General features: G+C 45.3%; 1 protein-coding gene across 2 annotated transcripts in view; it reads right to left on the bottom strand.

Annotated features, from left to right (window-relative positions):
• CCDC85C (coiled-coil domain containing 85C) overlaps positions 1–18,988 on the bottom strand; it is a 116,087-nt gene that overhangs the window by 39,185 nt on the left and 57,914 nt on the right. For both annotated transcript variants that reach the window (XM_040600169.1, XM_040600170.1), the window contains exon 2: positions 6,837–6,913. In XM_040600169.1, coding sequence (XP_040456103.1) covers positions 6,837–6,913 — 77 coding nt within the window. The remainder of the gene's footprint in view (positions 1–6,836; positions 6,914–18,988) is intronic.

The following is an 18,988-nucleotide window of genomic DNA, read 5'->3' as shown; positions in this document are numbered from 1 at the left end:
ACAAAAAAACTGGTTTTAAAGCCTCTGCAGCTATTGCTGAGCTTCCCCTCACAACGTTTTTCAGTCCTTCTTGGACAGACTGATTACTGAGAATCTGTTTACATCAAACCACTCGACATGTTACAAAGACAGAAAATTCTGCTTCTTCATAGCCCTTTCTAACTGCAGTTAAGAGCTTTTTCCCCGACCCTGTCCTCACATACAGAAAAATGGAATCTAGTAAAATTATTACAATGCTGGTTAAGCATAGGATATGACTAATCCCACGTTTCACAGCTGGAGGTTAAACGGAGCCTCATTAAACCCAATGTTCTTTGCTTATCCACAACAGAAACAAATGGGGCATGGCAGAGCTTTGTGTGTGTGCATCCCTCCACACTCACCCTCTTACACAGAAATCCAGCTCCAGTCCTTTGAAAATTTTTGAGTTGTTCAGTTGCAAGAAATTATATGATTGTCTTGAACTCCTGAGCCAATCAATGCTGTATGTTTCTGCCTATCTGTTATTTGACTTCTGGATGCAGAAATTCTTGAATTATATTTCCTAGGGTTTGAGGGAACTCTATTTAATGTGCCAGGTGACATTCTCATAAAATCCCTTGATTCCAGAGTGACAACCTCCAGAACACACAGTACATCATCCAGCCTTCGTTACAAGTTGCGAAAGCTTGTTTCAGTCATTGATCCTGCCTTTTTGATGTGTCACTACCCATGAATAGGAGGCTGAATACCAAGAGAATATTTATTTTGGTAGGTAGCAGCCCAAGATCCTGACGCCTGAAGTCAACAGAAGGAACTTCATTGCCTTTAAGGACTTGAAAGTATTTTGGATGCAAGTCTGAGATACCTTTGAACTGCTCTTACAAAACTGTACCTCTCTTATTTGAGGGGAAAACCCCAACATTTTATTCAATAAATAGATATTGTTTACTTAAATCTCATTCCACTTATTTGATAGCAAATCAGTCAGATCACACTCATCATTTTAATTCATAAAAGAAGGAGGTGAAATGAAACATGCTTGGACATAGATTGGTTTTACATGCTGTTTCCTTGAAGATTCTGTTGCCACAGCTAAGGAAGCAACTTTGGGGGATTCTCTTAACATTTTTTTCTATTTATGTGGGTAAGCAATGCAATTAGAGGCCTAAATCAGAGTTTGGAGAGTGGTCTCATGAAAGGTCTCATGAGAGAAGGTCTCATGAAAATCTGCTTTACTCCAAAATGCATGGAGTCCTGTAGAAAGTCTCACTATTGACCTGAAAGGAATATTTGGATGCGGCCCCTAATATGTATCTCCTTTTTGATTTGCTAGAATTATTTATGCAGTTAAACTTTTAAACAGCACATTAAAACAGTAATATAGTAACCTAGGGCATGTCCTTTTCAGTATTCTGAATTTAAATGGAGACTGAATGCACTGGGAAAGCTTTCATGTTTGAGTTGCTTTCTATTACAAAAAAAATCTCATTTCCCTCATGAGACCTTAAATTAAGGCCATTATACTTATCGTCCTCACACACACGCAGTAGGTAGACTTTACAGGCTTGTAATTTTGTTCTGCTCCTGGTAAACACATGCAACACTCCTGGTGCAAGCCACGGCCTCACCACAAAACTCTCAAGCCACAATTCAAGGAGAGGCCCAAACGTTAAGACCCTATAGCAACTCTGAGAACCGAGAAGCAACACCACAAGCAGGAACTGTTAATGGCAGACTTGGCACAAAAGCGACTGATAATAAAACGACCGAGGAAATTGCACTACGACTCTCCTGGAGCCAGCCAGCACATTGTAGGCAATTTCCTTTTTTTTCCTCCATTCTCTGCTCTTCAGGAAAGGATCTCATGCTCTCCACTGAACAGCATTTACATCTTTGTTCTTTGCAGGACTTACGATTCTCAGGCTCTCCTCAATCCTGGGGTCCAGTTCCCCCTCATTTTCAGACCAATATGCTAGAAACTGCCTGCTCAGTGCATGTTTGTGCCTAGTTCACAAACTCAACAATTTGAGAAGAATTGAGGCAGCCTGTAGGCGCTCTTACCGTGGAAGCTCCTAGCACCAAAACCTCAGCTCTGTTTTAATACCAGGGTCTACAGGCATTATTTACTATCATTTTACTATCTGTACAGCTGCAGCCTTCTTTTAATTCAGGTTAAGCATGCAGTTTCTTAAAAATCAGACTATGCACAGTTTTCACAACCTTCCAGGGATGCTCTAGAGATCTTCCAGGAATACTCTAAACCCCAAGCAGCTAGCAGGCAGATACTGAAAATGTTGTGAAGGGCTGGTAATAGAATTTTATTTGGCAATTTTAATTAAATACTCTGATGTTCCTCAGAACTCCCAAGGGTTGTCCGCTCCCTAGAGAAGAATTTTTTGTATTTCTGCTCTGCACTAGGGGAGCTGAAATTTTCCCTGAAAGATGCACGAGGACCTCACTGTCAAACATCCAGTTACTCAGAGTCCCGCCTGCCCGATACCTGTGCTCTGTTCAAAGCTGAGCTTTTTGAAACAAAGGTGTGCAACATGCCCTGGGCATCTTTGAGTAGGAAAATCCCTCTGGCATTCCTGTTCTGAAGGAAAAAGCCAGACACAGCTCAGCAGAGATTATAAGCCAAAAGAAGTCCTGACAGCCAGCCCATGGTGCACAGGACATAGTTATAAGGAGAGAGAACAGAGTCCACAAAGCCTATGAACTTCAGTTTTAGTTGTAAGTACCCAATCTTTGCCATTGTACAGAATGAGCTGAAAATGCAAAATCACATGAAAGAATGACCAGAAGTTTGTCAATGTTATTATCTCTAAAATGTATGCATTAGTTACAAAACTGACCAGAATTGACCTTTGGAGCTCCCAAGCTCATAAACATAGGTTTTGCTAATCTTGAAAGGAAAGGGTGTAATTACAAATTCATTTTTAGTTTAAAGGGAAGCATGAGGTGGGTTAAGGGGGTTATTCTCTGCTTGGACACTTTCAGCTCAGAGGAAAGAAATATGACCTCTCATCCCAGGGATTATATCTTAGTAATATGGAAGGTATCCACCCGCATGTAGTCAGCCAGACACTGCAAAAGAGAGGTTAACGCAAGCTCTCCTGGGCACTCCCCACAATGACACAGAGGAAAAACAGGACTTCTCCCACATGATGTTGCACAGATTAATCGCGTGCACGTCTTCCCTAGAGAATTTGAGACTATAAAAGTGATGCCTGTGAAGCTATCCAAAGCCAACACCCAACATTCCTCAGAACTGACACTCATCTTCTTTACACCTCAACTAAAACTTCCAGAAATCAGCTACGCTTGTGAGAAAGGCTGACACCATCAACTCCAGGACGCTGAGGTCCCCACCTACTCTGTGCAGTCTTGGCCATTGTGGTTACACCACAGACACCTACCAGTACCAGTGAGCAGGCATCAAGGAGCCTTTTCTGGTAGTGGCATTTGCTACAGCATCTCCCCAGCCAATACAAACCAGGGCAACAAAAGCTGTGTGTTGTCAGAATTGCTGCCAAGGATTTTGCCAGTGCAGCAATGCCATCCAAGAGCATGACTTTCTAGTTAATGCAGCCACACCAGCAAAACACTACAGTGTAAACCTGAGTCAAAGAAAGGTATAAAACTGGAGTAATTTCTCCTCAGAGAAAGGAGAATGGGAAGAGTGATGATCACTGATGTGTTAGCAATGTCAGAAGCAGCTCATTTCTCAACTGGAAATACACATCTCCTTCCCTAGAAAGCAAAAGAAGAAGTCAAAACCAAAAAATCCATATACAGCTATCATAAATAACATCCACTTCTCCATTTACTTTCCTCCCACTGCAAAGGGTGGCTTGTGAGATGGTACTTCTCGATCTCCCAAGGGGAGAAAAAGCTCTCTCCGTTAACCTGTTCAAATGAGTCTCACCAGAAAAAGAGAACTGTGAATCCCAGCACACCTGTGCTGCAGGTAACACGTACAGCGCAGAGTGGCTGTCTCAGCATGGGCTGGGGACCCCTCCCCTCCCCCACCAAGATTTTCTTCCAAAGTGCTTATGGTGAAAGGAGATGTTGGGAAACAAGAGAAAAAGTGCAGGCTGGGGACCTCTGCATCAACTTAATTCCATGCCTGACGACGATACAAAGACACGACCTCTCAGCATTAGCTTCACACCCCAGATGCCGAAGCAGATAAAGCAACAAATCTCACTCAGGATGCACCGGCTACCAAAGGGGCATTGTGTCACTGGCCACTGTAATATAAATCCTCCCGTAAAGCTTGCAATAGCATTTGCAACCCCAGCCTTCTCAGGTTTCTCTGGATGAAGCACTATTTCAGCTCTATGTTTAGCACTTGGAGCAAAGCCAGGAAGACTTCCATAACCAGCGCTGATTTGTTAATCCCTTAATGCACAGGCACTGTTTGTTACTTAGGACGTCAGGTTTCATCACTCCTCAGCACACTGGTGATAGAACTTCTTGACACTAGGCTGCAAATATTATTGCAATGTCGATACTCCCAGGGAGAAAGCCAAGCCGAGTTAAAATGTGACTTTGGTGTTGACAAGCCAGTTTGGCGTTACGGAGTTCAAATGGCCAGGATCACCTGGCGACTTTAAAAACAGGAGAAAGTTTGCCAGGATCCTTTTTGACTAGAGTCTTATCCCAAGATCCGCATGGTAACAGCTAAACACTTTCCAATCAGATGAAGCAAGTAAGTATGTAGTAAGTGGATTATACATTTCTGGGAAAGTGCTAGGAGCAACACCTACATACGTGTGTGAGTTTGTACCTATACAGATTTTCCTCATCGTTCCCATTAAAAGATAAAAAAATGCCAATTAGGTTTGTAGCATGACAGATATGGAGGTGATGCAGCCCACTATTGCCAGGGAGTTCACCCTGACCATGGCAGTTTCAACACCTCTGGGCTCCCTAAGGAGAGATGTCTCCCTGCTTACGGTAAAAAGAGGCATTTTCTGAGCGAGATCTAAAATATGTCCGTTCCTGGTCTTTTTGGAGGGCCACTAAGACATTGCACAGGGGCTGCACAGAACATCACAGCCAGGCTGGCATCAGTGCCTGCCGCTGCCCGGGAGGTGGCTGGCCTTCTCCAGAGCACAGAGCTATTTTAAGATCACTTGTCTCCCTGGATTCAAGCATTTGTAGTGACACAGCCTGAAAGGTGAGGACACCTGAGGACAGTTGTGCACATGGAGGAAAAGGCACAGCCTTCCCACCCAGTACAGCACGAAGGTGAAAGGCTGCTGCATGGGGCTGCTTCAGGCTCACGCACCCTAAGACTAACTGGGCTTCATCCTCCTGATGCACTAAGCTCAGGCAGTTATTCAGCCCCTATTAATTTACCACCCATTAATTAACAACCACTTTTTTTTGACCTCATAATGTAGATCCAATGGAGTAACGTGCTTGGCTGTTGCAGGATGAAGCTGGGCCAAGGGCACATTGAGCCCATCCCTGAATCCATGCGCATCCCAACTGCCCAAGCACAGCCCATCTGCTTATTTTATCAATAATTCCAATTAAACAGTCCCGAGGTTTCGACCGCCACCAACTCACTCGTGGGTTGGGAGAAAGACAGGGGGAGTTAAAATTAAATTAGCAATTGATTAATATATGAAGCCACTCAGTAGATGTTGACTACCCTTTTGGGGTTTTAACCCTCTGGTGCCCTGTGAGTTTGGTTTCATGGCTAGCAATGCCAATGAATACACTGGAAATTTGGGGTAGTCTTTAAAAAAAGCTCAGTCAGGTCAAAATGTGTATTTCAGTAAAAATAAGGTTTGACAAAATTATTTGATTGACATTTCAGTAAGCACAGACCCTTTTTTTTTTTCCTGTTTGAACAGGAACATTTTAGAAACGTGTGATCCTGAAGCAGTCTATTTTCAGACTTGGTGAAATGCAAAGAACAGCACAACATAAACTGGCAAAAAGGTATTTTAAAAAAATAATTAGGAGAGGTTTTTTTTATTTCTAGTCCTTATAATTGGAAAGAATCTGGAACACAGTGACTGTGAAACTTGGTGCTTGAAGTAAGAAGCAAAGTATAGAAAAAACCCTTTAAAATGCCAGGGAGGTAGAACATACAACAGTGAAAGGATATAAAGAACAAGAGAAAAAGCGTAACTTCCAGTGGTTTAAATAGACAGTGCTTCACTGAATTCAGCAACGTTGCCCATTTACACCAAGTGCTGTGCTTTACAGGGGATCCAGGGGACATAGCAGACAGAATGACTGTTTTTCCGCTGCTTGACATTGCTATATACAGATAGATATGTATCAGGAGTGATCAAAAACCCAGTGGCACACAGAGTAGACTTTGAAGGGCAGATGTAAGCAAAAAATGCCAGTTTAGAGACGTCTGTTCAGTTTTAAGCAAGATCTCAAACAAAAGCTGGGAGCCAGCACTGCACAAAACTATTCTCAAGGTTGTCCTTTGACTACAGCCTCCTCTTTTAACAAGATAAAAGTCAATGTAAATGGGCAAGCAAGACAAAAATCCTACAGCAACTGCACAGACAGCGCTGGAACCTTGCAGCACCACCGAGAGCAAGAGTGGATCAACATGTTCTGCAGGGATGTGTTAATGTATTTCTGAACCACAGGCAGACACTAACAGGGAGCTTACTTCTTTTTTTCTCCCTTTTTTTATTTAACAAAAGGAGACCAAATTCTGTCAGAAGGGAGTTGATATGAAGAGACCATTATGCTCTTGCCCTGGTAGGATGCCCACCAAAAGCCCTTCTGTATTCAAGTGGGCAGTCAGACACAACTCTGTATAGCAAGAAAAGGACCAAGCCACATTAATATCTATTAGGCAACAAAAAACCTACCTGGGAAAGAAGCTTGTTGTCATCCTCCAGCAGTTTCACTTTTGTTTCAAGTTGCCTGATATAGTTGGAAGATGTATCTTTAGGAAAAGAGAAAAAATACGTGTAAGCTTCTTGTGTTTCAGGCAAGTCTGTCAGACAGCAATATGTTCTCTCACTCCATGGAAGGCAAGTTTAGGAAAGACCTAATGAGTAAAACCCCAAACGTATACAGTAAGGAGGGGATTCTGCCAAAAGCTTTTTTTCACTAAAATGTTGAGATTCAGCAACAGCAATCTCTTCTGCGAATCTGTATCAGGGCCACCAGGTTGGGAAATGGGGGATACAGAAGGAAAGTGAAGTTGAAATATTGTGACACATAATTTTGTAAAAGTAATTTCCTAGTTTTGAGAGCCACTGTCATTCATCTACAATGCACCAAAACAACAACAGAACAAAACGTTTCCTTTTACATTTGAATAAACAACCCCTCCACACTCGTGCCTTTTTCTTTCAAAAACAACTGAAAAACTCACAAAAATAATCTACTGGCACAGCCCCACAATACGGTCACTGCCACAACTCCCAGTGCTGTAAAAGGGGAAGAAGTGCACACAGCAAGGCCACAGAGCTGCAGCATGCATGCAGCCTGACGTACACAGCTACCTACCCAGGACATCTCTTTTTCTAGTGGAAGCATGTGACACTAAACAGAAAAATACCAGGACAATAAAATACAGAACACCCTCACATAAAAATGTAACATTCGAACCGGAGAATGTAATGGCCAGTTTACCACTGCAGTAAGACAGCAACACCAGATAGGGTGACCTGCTGTAGAAGATAACTTGCTGGAGAGCTCTGTGGGTGGCTTACTGCTCTTCAAAACATCTGGATTTTGTTTAGAAACATGCTTTGAAGCAACATTTTTGCAAATTTTGCACGGAGGAAAATAGAGGAACCTGGGAAAACCTTTCCTCCGTTGTCATTATACCATAGCAGTTTGCAATAGTTCCTTCCATCCACCTGGATGTCTGCATAATTTCCACTTGCAATTTTGGTAGCAGAGGCTGTGTGTTGTAACAGCAGGAGGAAAAGAGTTTTGCAGCTTAAGCGTATGAAAAAACCCAAGCATTTCCTGCACTGCTAAAAGGCCTCTGCAGAATCAAATTATATTTTACCTTGTTTAATTTATTGTGGCATGACTGCAAAAGTCACTATTCAATCACAGGAGTTTTCGCTAAGCATGAGTTGGTGAGGAACCAGATGTGTTAATGCAACCATGCCGACACTGGCCGGTGTGTGCTGCGGACCGCCAGCACCTTTCAGGATCAGCCCTGCCATGGTTAGCAGGCACCACTGGCTGCATTTCTGCACCCACAAACATATGCCCATGCACACATGTAAGGATTAAGCTGGCTCTGCGCTGAACAGTTTATCCTTGCCTTTGCTGGTAGCTGCCAAACACACTTGGTGCAAGCCTGAATGCCATTTCTTGGCCACTCTGGGGGCAGCTTAGCAGAAGAGCTAGCCTGCAAGCTACAGCTAATCACTGAGAGTGCTTTGACCATTCAAGAGAAAAATTGGAATATGCTTGAAAAAGTGCTGCCACAGACAAGTGCCAAACCGCACATAAAGGAACAGCAGGACAGATCCGAGTCAAGTGCCCATCTAAAGCACTAACACTCTCAGAGGAAACATGCTCACTTTTTTGTTTGGATTGTGCTTTGTCCAAACGCAGGAAACCCAAACCAGTCCTCATGGAAAAGGTTAAGACGACACCGTAGGAAGCTATGTAAGTTCAGCGAACAGTTTAAGTGGTAGCAAGGCTCACAGCAACATCACCTGCAGCTGCATGGACTGCAAACTCTCTCTGTCCAACAACCACCCCAACATGGGAGGAGTCTCCAGGTCAGAGAAGAAGAGGGCAAACCAAGTAGGTTATAGGATCAACCCATAGCACCTTCCCCGCAAAGGCCTCGTGCCAACAGCATTGTGAATTTAGTCATGTGTATCAAAAGGTGGCAAGGATAATGCTGCAGAAGATCGGTACTTAAGCCAGCAAGATTTCAGCAGCAGCTTGAACAACTTGCTGAATGAGTAATGGACCTCCCCCTCCAGTGGGGTGAGAGGGGAGTTTGAGATTCTTAAGTACAAAGCCAGGAGGACCATAGACCTCCTGGTCTGACCTCCTCTTGTCTCCCAGGCCACCACACTTTGTTAATCTACCCCTAAATGCAGTCCAGTAATACCCATTTGGCTGAACAGTCCCTAGAGCGGTCTCCAGCTCTGTCTGAAGTCAACCACAGGCTCACCACTCTAACTCATGCTGGACATGACAGCCTCCATCAGTAGATCTAGTCAGATAAGGTGTCCTTTCCCGGGCTTCACCCGTTCCCGCATGCTGCCAGGGCAGCAGCAGAGCCGAGTGCCTCTGCACAATGAATGCAGTGATCCAGATACAGCAGGTCCGGGCTCTTATCTCAAAGTATCAGGGCACTCAAAGCAGCTTCAAGGAAGGATTCACAGTGGTGTCAAAGGAGAGGCTCAATCCACGCCTGCCTGGGAATCAAGAGATACGTCTCCAGACCAAGCACGGGCTCCACATGCATAAATTGCACAGACAGCAACACTTGCATAAACAAGTGTAAAAATGCTAGATAATGCTAAAGATCGCAATGTGATGCCAGTAGCAGACACAGGCTCCACCAGAACCACAGTATTGACTAAGCCTGTTTCCCCAGCAGCAGAGAGCCTGTTACATGCAGTGCCCCTCCTTACCTTTGTCCTCTCTTATCACTTCTAAGTGTTTATATTACGGACTACCAAGCTGTATCATGTGCAAAGAATAGCAGCTAAAAAAAAACAAACAAAAAAACCCCAAAAAACTTACGGGAACTATTTCTGCTGCAAACAAGCCCTTTCTCACAGCTCTATGCCCACACAGGGCAGAGAAACTGCAGGAATTCCTCTCCTGCAGCTCTGTGCTCAAGCACAGTGGGAAGCCACCCAAGGTGGAGGTGGGCAACCCGAACAAACTCTTCTACATGTGCTTGTGGTGGGTTCCAGCACCGCTAACAGCTACGGAAAATCAATGTTAAGCAGAAGCTGTTGCATTCAGGCCCTGAATGCTACAAGGACTGACTGGTTGGTTGGTGGAAAGAATAGAGCATGGCTGCCAAAAAAAAGGAAAAGGAAAGATAATTATGTCCTCACTTCGGTTTCATATCCCTTGCAAAAAAAAAAAAAAAAAAAAAAAAAAGTGCTCCTTGGGAAAGCAAGCCCTGCATCCCCAGGAGCCAATGTATACCCCAGCTACCCCCAATCCTGAAATCCTGCCCTGGGATTTGCTAGAATTCTTCAAACACCACTGTTTAACCCCAAAACATGTCTGATGTCTGACCTGAGCCAGAAGATGCCCCACAGTAACATAAAATATATGGAGAAAAAAAAAAAGAAGAAAAAAGTAAATGAGCTGTTTTGTCAGCAGAAGATGTTTCATTGTAGGCAAAGGCTGGGAGTGCTCAGAGCCATCACCACCCTCGCTGTGCCCTCAGAGATGAATCGCCTCCGTCCCCTGGAGCTGCCTGTGTGCAGGTTAGGTGCCAGATGAGCCATTTGCATCTTGATCTCAGGTCTAAAAGATTCCATAACTCTCGTGACAGCAGGCAGTAATTCTGCTGGACTGAGCAGCAAAACCTCAGGCGGGGTCTCTCCCACATTAGATCAAGAAACACATTCCCAACATTTTTCTGCTTCTGACCTTACTCTTATCAGTGAGTTTCCCTCCTCTCCTGCCTCCCCCAGAGCCATGGAGCAAGGATGGCCCCCCTTGACCCACCCAGGAGAGGCAGGAGAGCTGGATCACTGATGGCTCAGACCTCCTCATCCTCTTCATTAGAAACTAAATGAACGGCCCTCACTGCCTTGTCAAAGCCTGCCGTGGGCTGTGAGCAATGTTCCACCTTCACCAGCCTAAATGCACTCTCTCTCTGGTGGCACAAGCAGCACCCAGATCTGGGTGCTGGGGTGTGCCCCCAGCACTCCCACCTGGCCACCACCTCGTGGCACTGACTTCAAGTGCACCCATGCCTGCTGGTGCCTTGCCAGTGACCTGACACTTCATCCCACCCTGGCCCGACAACCATGCTGGCTGGCTCTGCAGGTGTGGCACAGCGAAGGGGAGGTACAGTATCATGGAAGCAGACAAGGATGGTGGTGAAGGACACATCATCAAGGATAAGCTTTTTGGGAGGACGCCCTGGCACTTGGTGCTGCCTGGGATGCCAGTGGGGCCAGCATCCTCCCCCAGTTATGCCCTGGGGCCACAAGCACCAGCTGTATGAGCAATGGGTGCCTTAGCGGACCAGGTGGCACCAAAGGGAAAAGATTTCCTATCAAAACATCTCACCGCTCATCCAACACCCTCCCTTCTGCAGCCATCACACTTGGCGCAGAAGAGAAGTTGGGGAGAGAGCCCGCATCGTGCCCTGCCAGGCTGCTACCCACAACAAAAAATGGATGAAAACCATAATCACCACCAGCCATCGCTTGCTTGTACAATGTAAATGCTTCAAGCTGAATTGTTTGCAAAGCCATAAAACCTGAAGTCACTTTTCTTTAAAAAGTCTTTGAAAAACTAATTGGATGTAGCTCTGCACATTATCTCCACAAGAGGTAGAAGAGTTACATTCTAGCCCAGGAAAGAGCATTACTGTTACTATCCACCCTCCTCAAGATTTACTGTCTTAAAAAATATACTCCATCTGGAACAGGGTGTAATTCAACTTGGATGTAATCTAGCTGAGTAACTTTTCTCCACATAGATAAACCACTTAATACTCATTACAGCTAAATTGAGGCAAGACAAATCACTCTACCTTTTTTTAACTCAATGGCCTCTGAGAGCAGGGAACCACCTGGCTCCTGAAGCTTTTTTAAAACATAAATTAGAAACTGTTTTAACAATCAAAACAATCCTTCAGCCTGCAGAGCACAGAACAGTGTCATTTTAAAAGACATGTGGAGACACTGGAGTCTTTCCGATTCTCATCTGAGATTTCAGAGAAATCTGTCAGAGGGGTAAATACGATGAATTATACATTTTTGACAGTAGCAAAAGAAATGCTTTCATTGTCTTATATGTCATTTCTCCAAACCATAAGCACACAGAGCAGAGGTTCGCATGGTAGCTACATGGCTGGGATCAAGACACTTTTATTTAAGACCTTTTCATAATAAGGCCCTAGCACTTCAATGAATCTAAGAAAAAAAAATCCAATTCCTTTACTTAGGGCAGTTTACAGCAGAGATGCAAGAAAAGGTTAATGTAGGTGTCTGTGCGATGAGGAAGCTGTCAAAAGCCCCCAGTCCCTACACTCAGCCTGGGCAATACAAAACAACCCGGCACAAGCAGCCTTGAGCCAACAGAGGTGCCTTAGTCCTCTTCCACAGCATCCCACTGAGGTTTGATTTGTCTTTTTGATGTCTCTTACAAAGAGGGGGGGACACACTATCCACCTGGGGTGCTGGCTGGCAGGTCAGGACCATGGTCCCCCACTCCAGCACTGTCCCCATGTGCACCATGGAGGTGCCCCACACTCCCAGCAGCAAGGCTGGACACCACTGCCTCCCACAGCATTTTCTCCCCAGGAGCTACTTTTCCTAAGTATGATTTAAGACAGTAAAGCACAGCTATATTTGGTCAGTGTCCTGCAAACAAGGCTCTTTCTCTCCTCATAAAAAGGAGCATCCCCTAATGGATTCTCCCAAATCCAGACCCAAGGAGGAAAGATGCAGGAAGGAGTGATGCTCTGCCAGGTTTATACCTTGCACCCAGCTGCTGCCGCCTTCTTTGCATGACGGGATGCTGACATTTTGGGTTCTTCCCCTTCCATTAAAGATCATCTCAAAAAAGGCCTTCACCTGTGCTCAGTAAAACATTTCGCTGTTTATCACCCGTTTTGGTATCACACCTCTGCTTTTCAACACCATATTTCAGGTTTCTGTTGCTCTACTGGTTTTGCTTCTTGACACAGACAAGCCAGCTGAAAAATGGGCCAGCGGTTACATCTTGTAAAGTTGATTTATAAAGACAAAAGTGCTCTTTCTGAGCAGCTGGGAAACAGATCAATCTCACATCTCCTTATATACTGTCATTAAAGGAAATTGAGAGGTGGACAAAATCACCCCCTTTGTTTTTTCCTAGGCAGTCCCCATCTTTCTGCTCTCACTGGGAAACCCTATTCCAGACTGGTGCACATGGCAAATTTTCACATCAGGCCTAACTCAGCAGTGGCTCAAATGTGAGCAGGGACACCACAAAGCCACTGCTGAGTTACTGGAGTTTTGCAGGTGCTACCCTCTGCTACGGCACCACCAGGGCCTTCAGAGTACGCTCCGCAGTTCACCTCGGCATGCTCAGCTCTGCAGCGACTCACCCTGACTCAGGGAGAAGCCACCTCCTCCAGCACCTGGAGGATGCTGCCAGTGTCTGAGGGGCTTGGCGCCTGTCCCCTCTGAACAAAGGCAGCTCTCCAGCCTGGCACCTAGCCTCCAAGCCAGCTGGTTGTCACTGAAAACATCACTAAGCGCAGCTGTGAAAGCACATGAGTGGTGTGGAAGGGCAGGTCTGCAGGTAAAAGTAAATGAAGTATTCCAGCAGTGAGGTGGAAGAAGCTCACCAACCTCAACTGTCCTCTTCTCTCAGATCCAAAATACCACACTTTGCTAACCCCAATCCACACGCCTCTCCAGTAGGAGCCTGGCCACAATTTGGGGTCTCCCCAGGATGTGGTAAGAGAATATGCAATGACAAGGTCTATGGCAGACAGAAGTTCACAGCCTTTTGTAGCTTTGCAGGATATTCTGAAATCAAACCATACCAACCTCCTCTACCCCTTGTCCCACCACCTTACTCACCGTGTGCTCTGTAGGGAGCAGTTGCCTCTGCACTCTGCCAGGCAGCGGTGAAGTGGCAGGAGGGCACTTACAGAAACAAGAACTAAAGGCCAAATCTTCCATTATTTCCACAGCTGAGGTGCTGCAGCACACTTCTACTGAATAGACACTGCGGTTAGACTGGGCTAAATAAATAAAAGGACCATACAGAGCATCCAAAGCCGCCCATGATAACATCTGTCTGAATAACATGGGTGGGATAAGGGCTCATTTCCAAGGTGCAGGTGATAGCTCAGGTATACAATAGGTATTCAACCACTAGTCAGAACAACAGTGTGTTGCCAATCCTGTCACAAACAACAAACAAATCTGGTCTCAGACTAATACACATTGTTTTCAACTCTCACAAGCTGGTGGTTACGCACTGGTGACATGGCTGGGGCACTGCAAAGTGCTGCTCTGTCAGGACAGAACATATGCCACTGCAGCTATTTAATTAACATTTCATAGCAAGCCTGTAACTAAACCCTGAAGTTTTTCAAGACCGCATGTTCCAAGCTCAGTTCCAGTTCATTAGGCCTGTCTGGGAGCTCAACAGCCTCAAGTTGGTCTGTAACAGCCCGATAAGGTCTCTCCTGACTTGGGCTTTTACAGCTCACTACTGTGATCTCCAGCCATGACATCATTGCCACGCACAGCAAAACATCTGCCTGTGACGACTGTCAACAGGAGCTCAAGAGCTCCTGATACCTTATCAGGATTCCATTAGGAGGCGGCTGATAGGGAAGGAAAAGCATGTGCGTGTGTGTGCCCATGTACCGCAGCAGAGCTGGGAAAGCTGTCTTGTCCTGTCAGAAAGCAGCCACCGGTTTTTCTTCCTTGCTTGGGTGACCTTTACATTACAATCTTCGTGGGGGCTGTCCTACCACAGCACAGCACAGCAGGAACCACTGGAATAGCCTGGATGTCTAACCCACTCAACCCATAAAACCTGCTCAACAGGAAGGTGAGAAAACACCTCCCAGTCTTGTAGTCTGACACCACACTTACCCTCTCCCGATGGGGACAACCAGTAGCTGCTCATCTGTTCCTCCACAGCTGTCTTTGTTAAGCCTGCCTGCAGGGGATGGCACCTTCACCAGGCTGCTCAGACGGGCTCCCCACCCGATGTGCTGCCCCCATGACAGACCAGCTCAGCCCTGATCATTAGTCACTACTGTTTGGCCAGGTTTCCTCAGGAAATCTTTCTTTCTATCCCCCAGAGATTTTGAAGGTAAACGACCAAGGAAAAGACTGTACTTGTTTTACAAGTTGTGTTTTAACACCTGACTGTGGGCATCACTCTGAGAACAACCAGTGAGTTTTTTGAGGTTCAGCCTCAGACTGAGCTTTCAAACAAGAGTGGACACATGGTAATTAGAAGCAATAAGCAAACACAGCAATAGAAATATTAACGTCCAAGACACACACAGCCGAACAGTCTTGATGGGTGTATGTGTAACAGAGGAAAGCTGATTTCCATCTGCTGCCGTGCTCTTGCTTCCTGCACACAGGAGCCTGCACCGTCTGAGGGAAGAGGTGCTGTCTGGATCAACTCCAGGTACTGCAATACCTGCAATACCCATCACCGCTTGGTGACACAGGCAGAATTCAGGTTCTCCTTGGCCTCTTTAAGAAGCCATTTGCTGTGCAACCACATAGATGTGCTCAATGAAGGATTGCCTGAATACAGAAACAACAATTGAAGAGTAAGTAGGACAAAGTTCAAATTTCAGGTGGCTCAGAGCAATCCTCCCTTCCAGACTGGTACCAGCATTTCTCTGTCAGTGCTTACTAGTTGATATGAAGGGAGACAACAAAAGATGCAGAAGCTGGAGGAAGGACAGGGGAAGATCAGACTGATGACTGAACGTGATGCTGTGCTCATGAAAACTTGCAACAGAGGAAAAGAGTAACACCAACAAACTGGAAGCTTTTTGACTGCCTTGTGCCTTAGTCAACATAGCTCCATCCAAAAAATTTTGCTTCCAACATCAGAGCTGCACTGCAGCAGTGCAGGCTCTTCTGCTGTCGCCAATCCCAGCAGACTAAAGCCATAGCCCATTGACCAGTGCCAAAGCAGTGAATTAGGAGATTGTCATCATCTTCCTTATACTGTACCTCTCCGCTCTTGCCGCAGATTGGCAAAGGCTGATCTACCACACTATGGCCTAAGCAGGACCTTCCACGAGAGTCTTAATTTTAGATACAGAGAGATAAACCCTCCACTTTTGATAGACTTGTGGATTGCTTCTCGCTGGTGCGATGGACTTCGTGATGCACGGGAAGGAACGGCCAGGCTCTGTTTGAAGTTCGGGCCCTGCCAGCCAGTTGTGCCAGACTCTCCCTCGGGGGAAACGGAAAGTTGTGTCACCAGCACTCCTTCGGGGAGCGGAGCTTCAAGTCACTCACCGCTAATGGGATTCTGCAGCTTTAATGATTACGAAAAGGTTAAAATGACCTGCCAGGCACCCTCAGCTGTTTAAGCCTCTTTTCCTTCCTCGTGCTGCTTTAATCTTGATAGCACCATCACGTGACCTGGTCAAAAAAAGCCCCGAAGCCGATTAGTGGCTTTCCACCAGCTACAAAGGACTCAAAACATTTGGGATGGTGTGGAAGCTTCAGAAAGAGTAGCCCTCTTTGCTCCACACCCTCCTTTCGGGGGGCACCTCAATGGACACTGCAGCCTCTAACAGCTCTCCAGAAGGATACGGTCCCAGGGGGAAAATCCCTGAAACCAAGCCATCAGGTTGTAGTGATTTCTACTTTTATCAATCCAGTTATTTCATTCCACCCTTCCGCTTCCAAAACTCAACTCTTCCCACATGACTTTGGCTACCACTGTGGTAGCCACTGCCCCTGTCTCTACAACAGCAACCAAAGACTAAGCCCAACCCCATTGTCAGCATGCTACACTCAAAGACTCTGTTAAGGTTGACCTCAACTTTTGTGGCAGCATTCTTGATTCCTCATACACAGCAGTTCTGTGAAAAATGATCCCAGGGCTACTGCAATTCGTAAACTGGGCACAAATCAGTGTCATGCTGGTGCAAAAGCAGAATGTGGGATGGTATCGTGATGCAGAAACAAAAGCCCTGTATGTAAACAGGGGGAATAATCCTCCTTCATCAGTGCTATTAGAGATCTTGAATAGGGATCTGTGTCCAGTTTTAGGCATCACGCCTCAAGACTCATGCAGACTAGCTGGAAGGAATTCAGGAGAGAAATAAGGAGGATCAGAGTGTGGAAAGCATAATTTAGCAGGAGAGCTTGAAGGAACCCAGACTGCTTAGCCTGGAGGAGAAAAGACCAAACCATAGATGTAGCAATGGATTTGAGTATGCAAATGATTGTCAAAAAATGATGAAGTTAATAAACTGTTCTCCCTGTCCACCCAGGAAGAGTAAGCTCTCTAATAACAGGGATAATTTAAGGGCCAGAAGAGATTGCCTTGGAAGGTGGTGGAACTGCCATTCATAACGGCTTTCAGAAGCAGGTTAGACAAACATCTGTCAGGAGTAGTTTAGGTAGAGCTGAATCTGCCTTGGGGCAAAGTGATGGTTTAGGTGACCCCGAGATCCCTTCAATTCTGTTTTCCATGCCTACTCTATACAAATATCACACGAAAAAAATCTATGGCTATTTCACTTAAATTCCAGAAAGCAAGGATCACAATTATTTGAAGGCAAAAATGAAATCACTGAACAGCCTTTGATTGGCATGTCAGACTCAGTAACCTGAAAACCATCCCTGCATTTTGGTTTCTATCACCTGCAGAAAGTCTCACCTACCTGCATGGTGGCTAGAAAAGAAGAAAGAGGACCTGGCAAGAGTGTGTGAAGAAGAGCAAGTGCTGAAGTGCTGGGGTAAAGGCCCTCTGATACTAATGGGATGTTTACAATTAAAAGGTTATATTGGAAACAGCTGCCTGTTATAAAATACAGCCAGGGATTTCAAGAGTTAGTACACTGGCCCCCCCTCAAAAAAAAAAGAAAAAAAAAGAGAGAGAGCACTCTTATCTTTACGAGTTATCATTTCCAGCTTTACAACAGAAATTCAGAGTCCTAAATCACAGAAGGCCAACATGCACAAGGCTTGGTATGACACTGTAGTAACAATATATGGTCTCTAGCCGAAAGAGCTTAAAAAAGAGGAGCTTGGTGAATGCAAAGAAGCTGGGGAATTCCAGGAAACCATGTGGGTTAGGAAACACTCAGTAGCGCTGACAGTCTAACTACGGTCAAGATTCACGGCATCATGACAGAGGAAAGGGCTGGAGAAGGTTATGGAGACAGCCATGTCCATGTCTACAAGTCTTAGGGCAATACAAGAGAAAGTACAAAGGTGCTAATTTGAAAACTGAGTATGTTGGAAGTGGAGACCAAGTTGTCCTAAGCTATTTTCATAGCGCAGAAACTCCCATAACAAGCTGCTACCTTCCCCAAAACAACCACGTCATCTTTCAAGATAAGAAGGTAGCTATCAGAAAGCCCAAAGACTCTTGAGTTTGCACTAGTGAAAGCAAGAAGAATTGCAAATGAAAGTCAGGTTGGGTTCCAAGCCCTTTGTCACTCTGTCACAGCCAGAAAGCTCTGGAGAACAGGCTGAACTGAAACATTTGCATGCCCAACTGCCCTGTTAGTTACAGCTTGCCAATCCACTGAAATGAGTGCAAGTGTATCCCAGAATCTGCCCCCTGGTTTCCATTTGGCATTATCACCGCTCCATCTCTCGGCAAGGAGGAGCAGTGAGCATTCACCATCGGTACTTGTCTCTTTGAACTCAGACTGACCAAAGCAGCACAAGACGTTTGCCCCCAGATCTGAACCCACACAAACACATGCAGATTACATCCCACCCTTGAAAGATTTTGCTTGCTGCAGTTGCAAAAGCTTCACCATATTTGACAAGACCTTTACTGAAGTTTTTTAATTTTTATGGCAAACTTCTAACCATCAATGGTTCAAAAGCTTGTGGGAAAGACAACAGGTTAATCCAAAGCCTTTTGAAACAGAACAGTTGTGAATGAATTTTGCTTTGAAATTTTAGGTTTGTTTGAATCCTTCAGCGTTTTCTCCTGGGCAGATTAACATTACCACCTAGGTAAAAAGCACTGCCAAGCTTCAGATGGCTGAAAAAATTATATTCAACATTGTACATACAAATGGGCTGGTAGGTTTTACGCAGAAATTCCCACTGCCTTCAAAGGGTTCCTGCTTAGAAACTGATAGCACAAA

This window comes from Falco naumanni, chromosome 7 (genome assembly GCF_017639655.2).
Source record: "Falco naumanni isolate bFalNau1 chromosome 7, bFalNau1.pat, whole genome shotgun sequence".
Lineage (NCBI taxonomy): Eukaryota > Metazoa > Chordata > Aves > Falconiformes > Falconidae > Falco > Falco naumanni.
The sequence above is the reverse complement of the archived record's forward strand: the minus strand, read 5'-3'. Positions and strand labels throughout refer to the sequence as shown.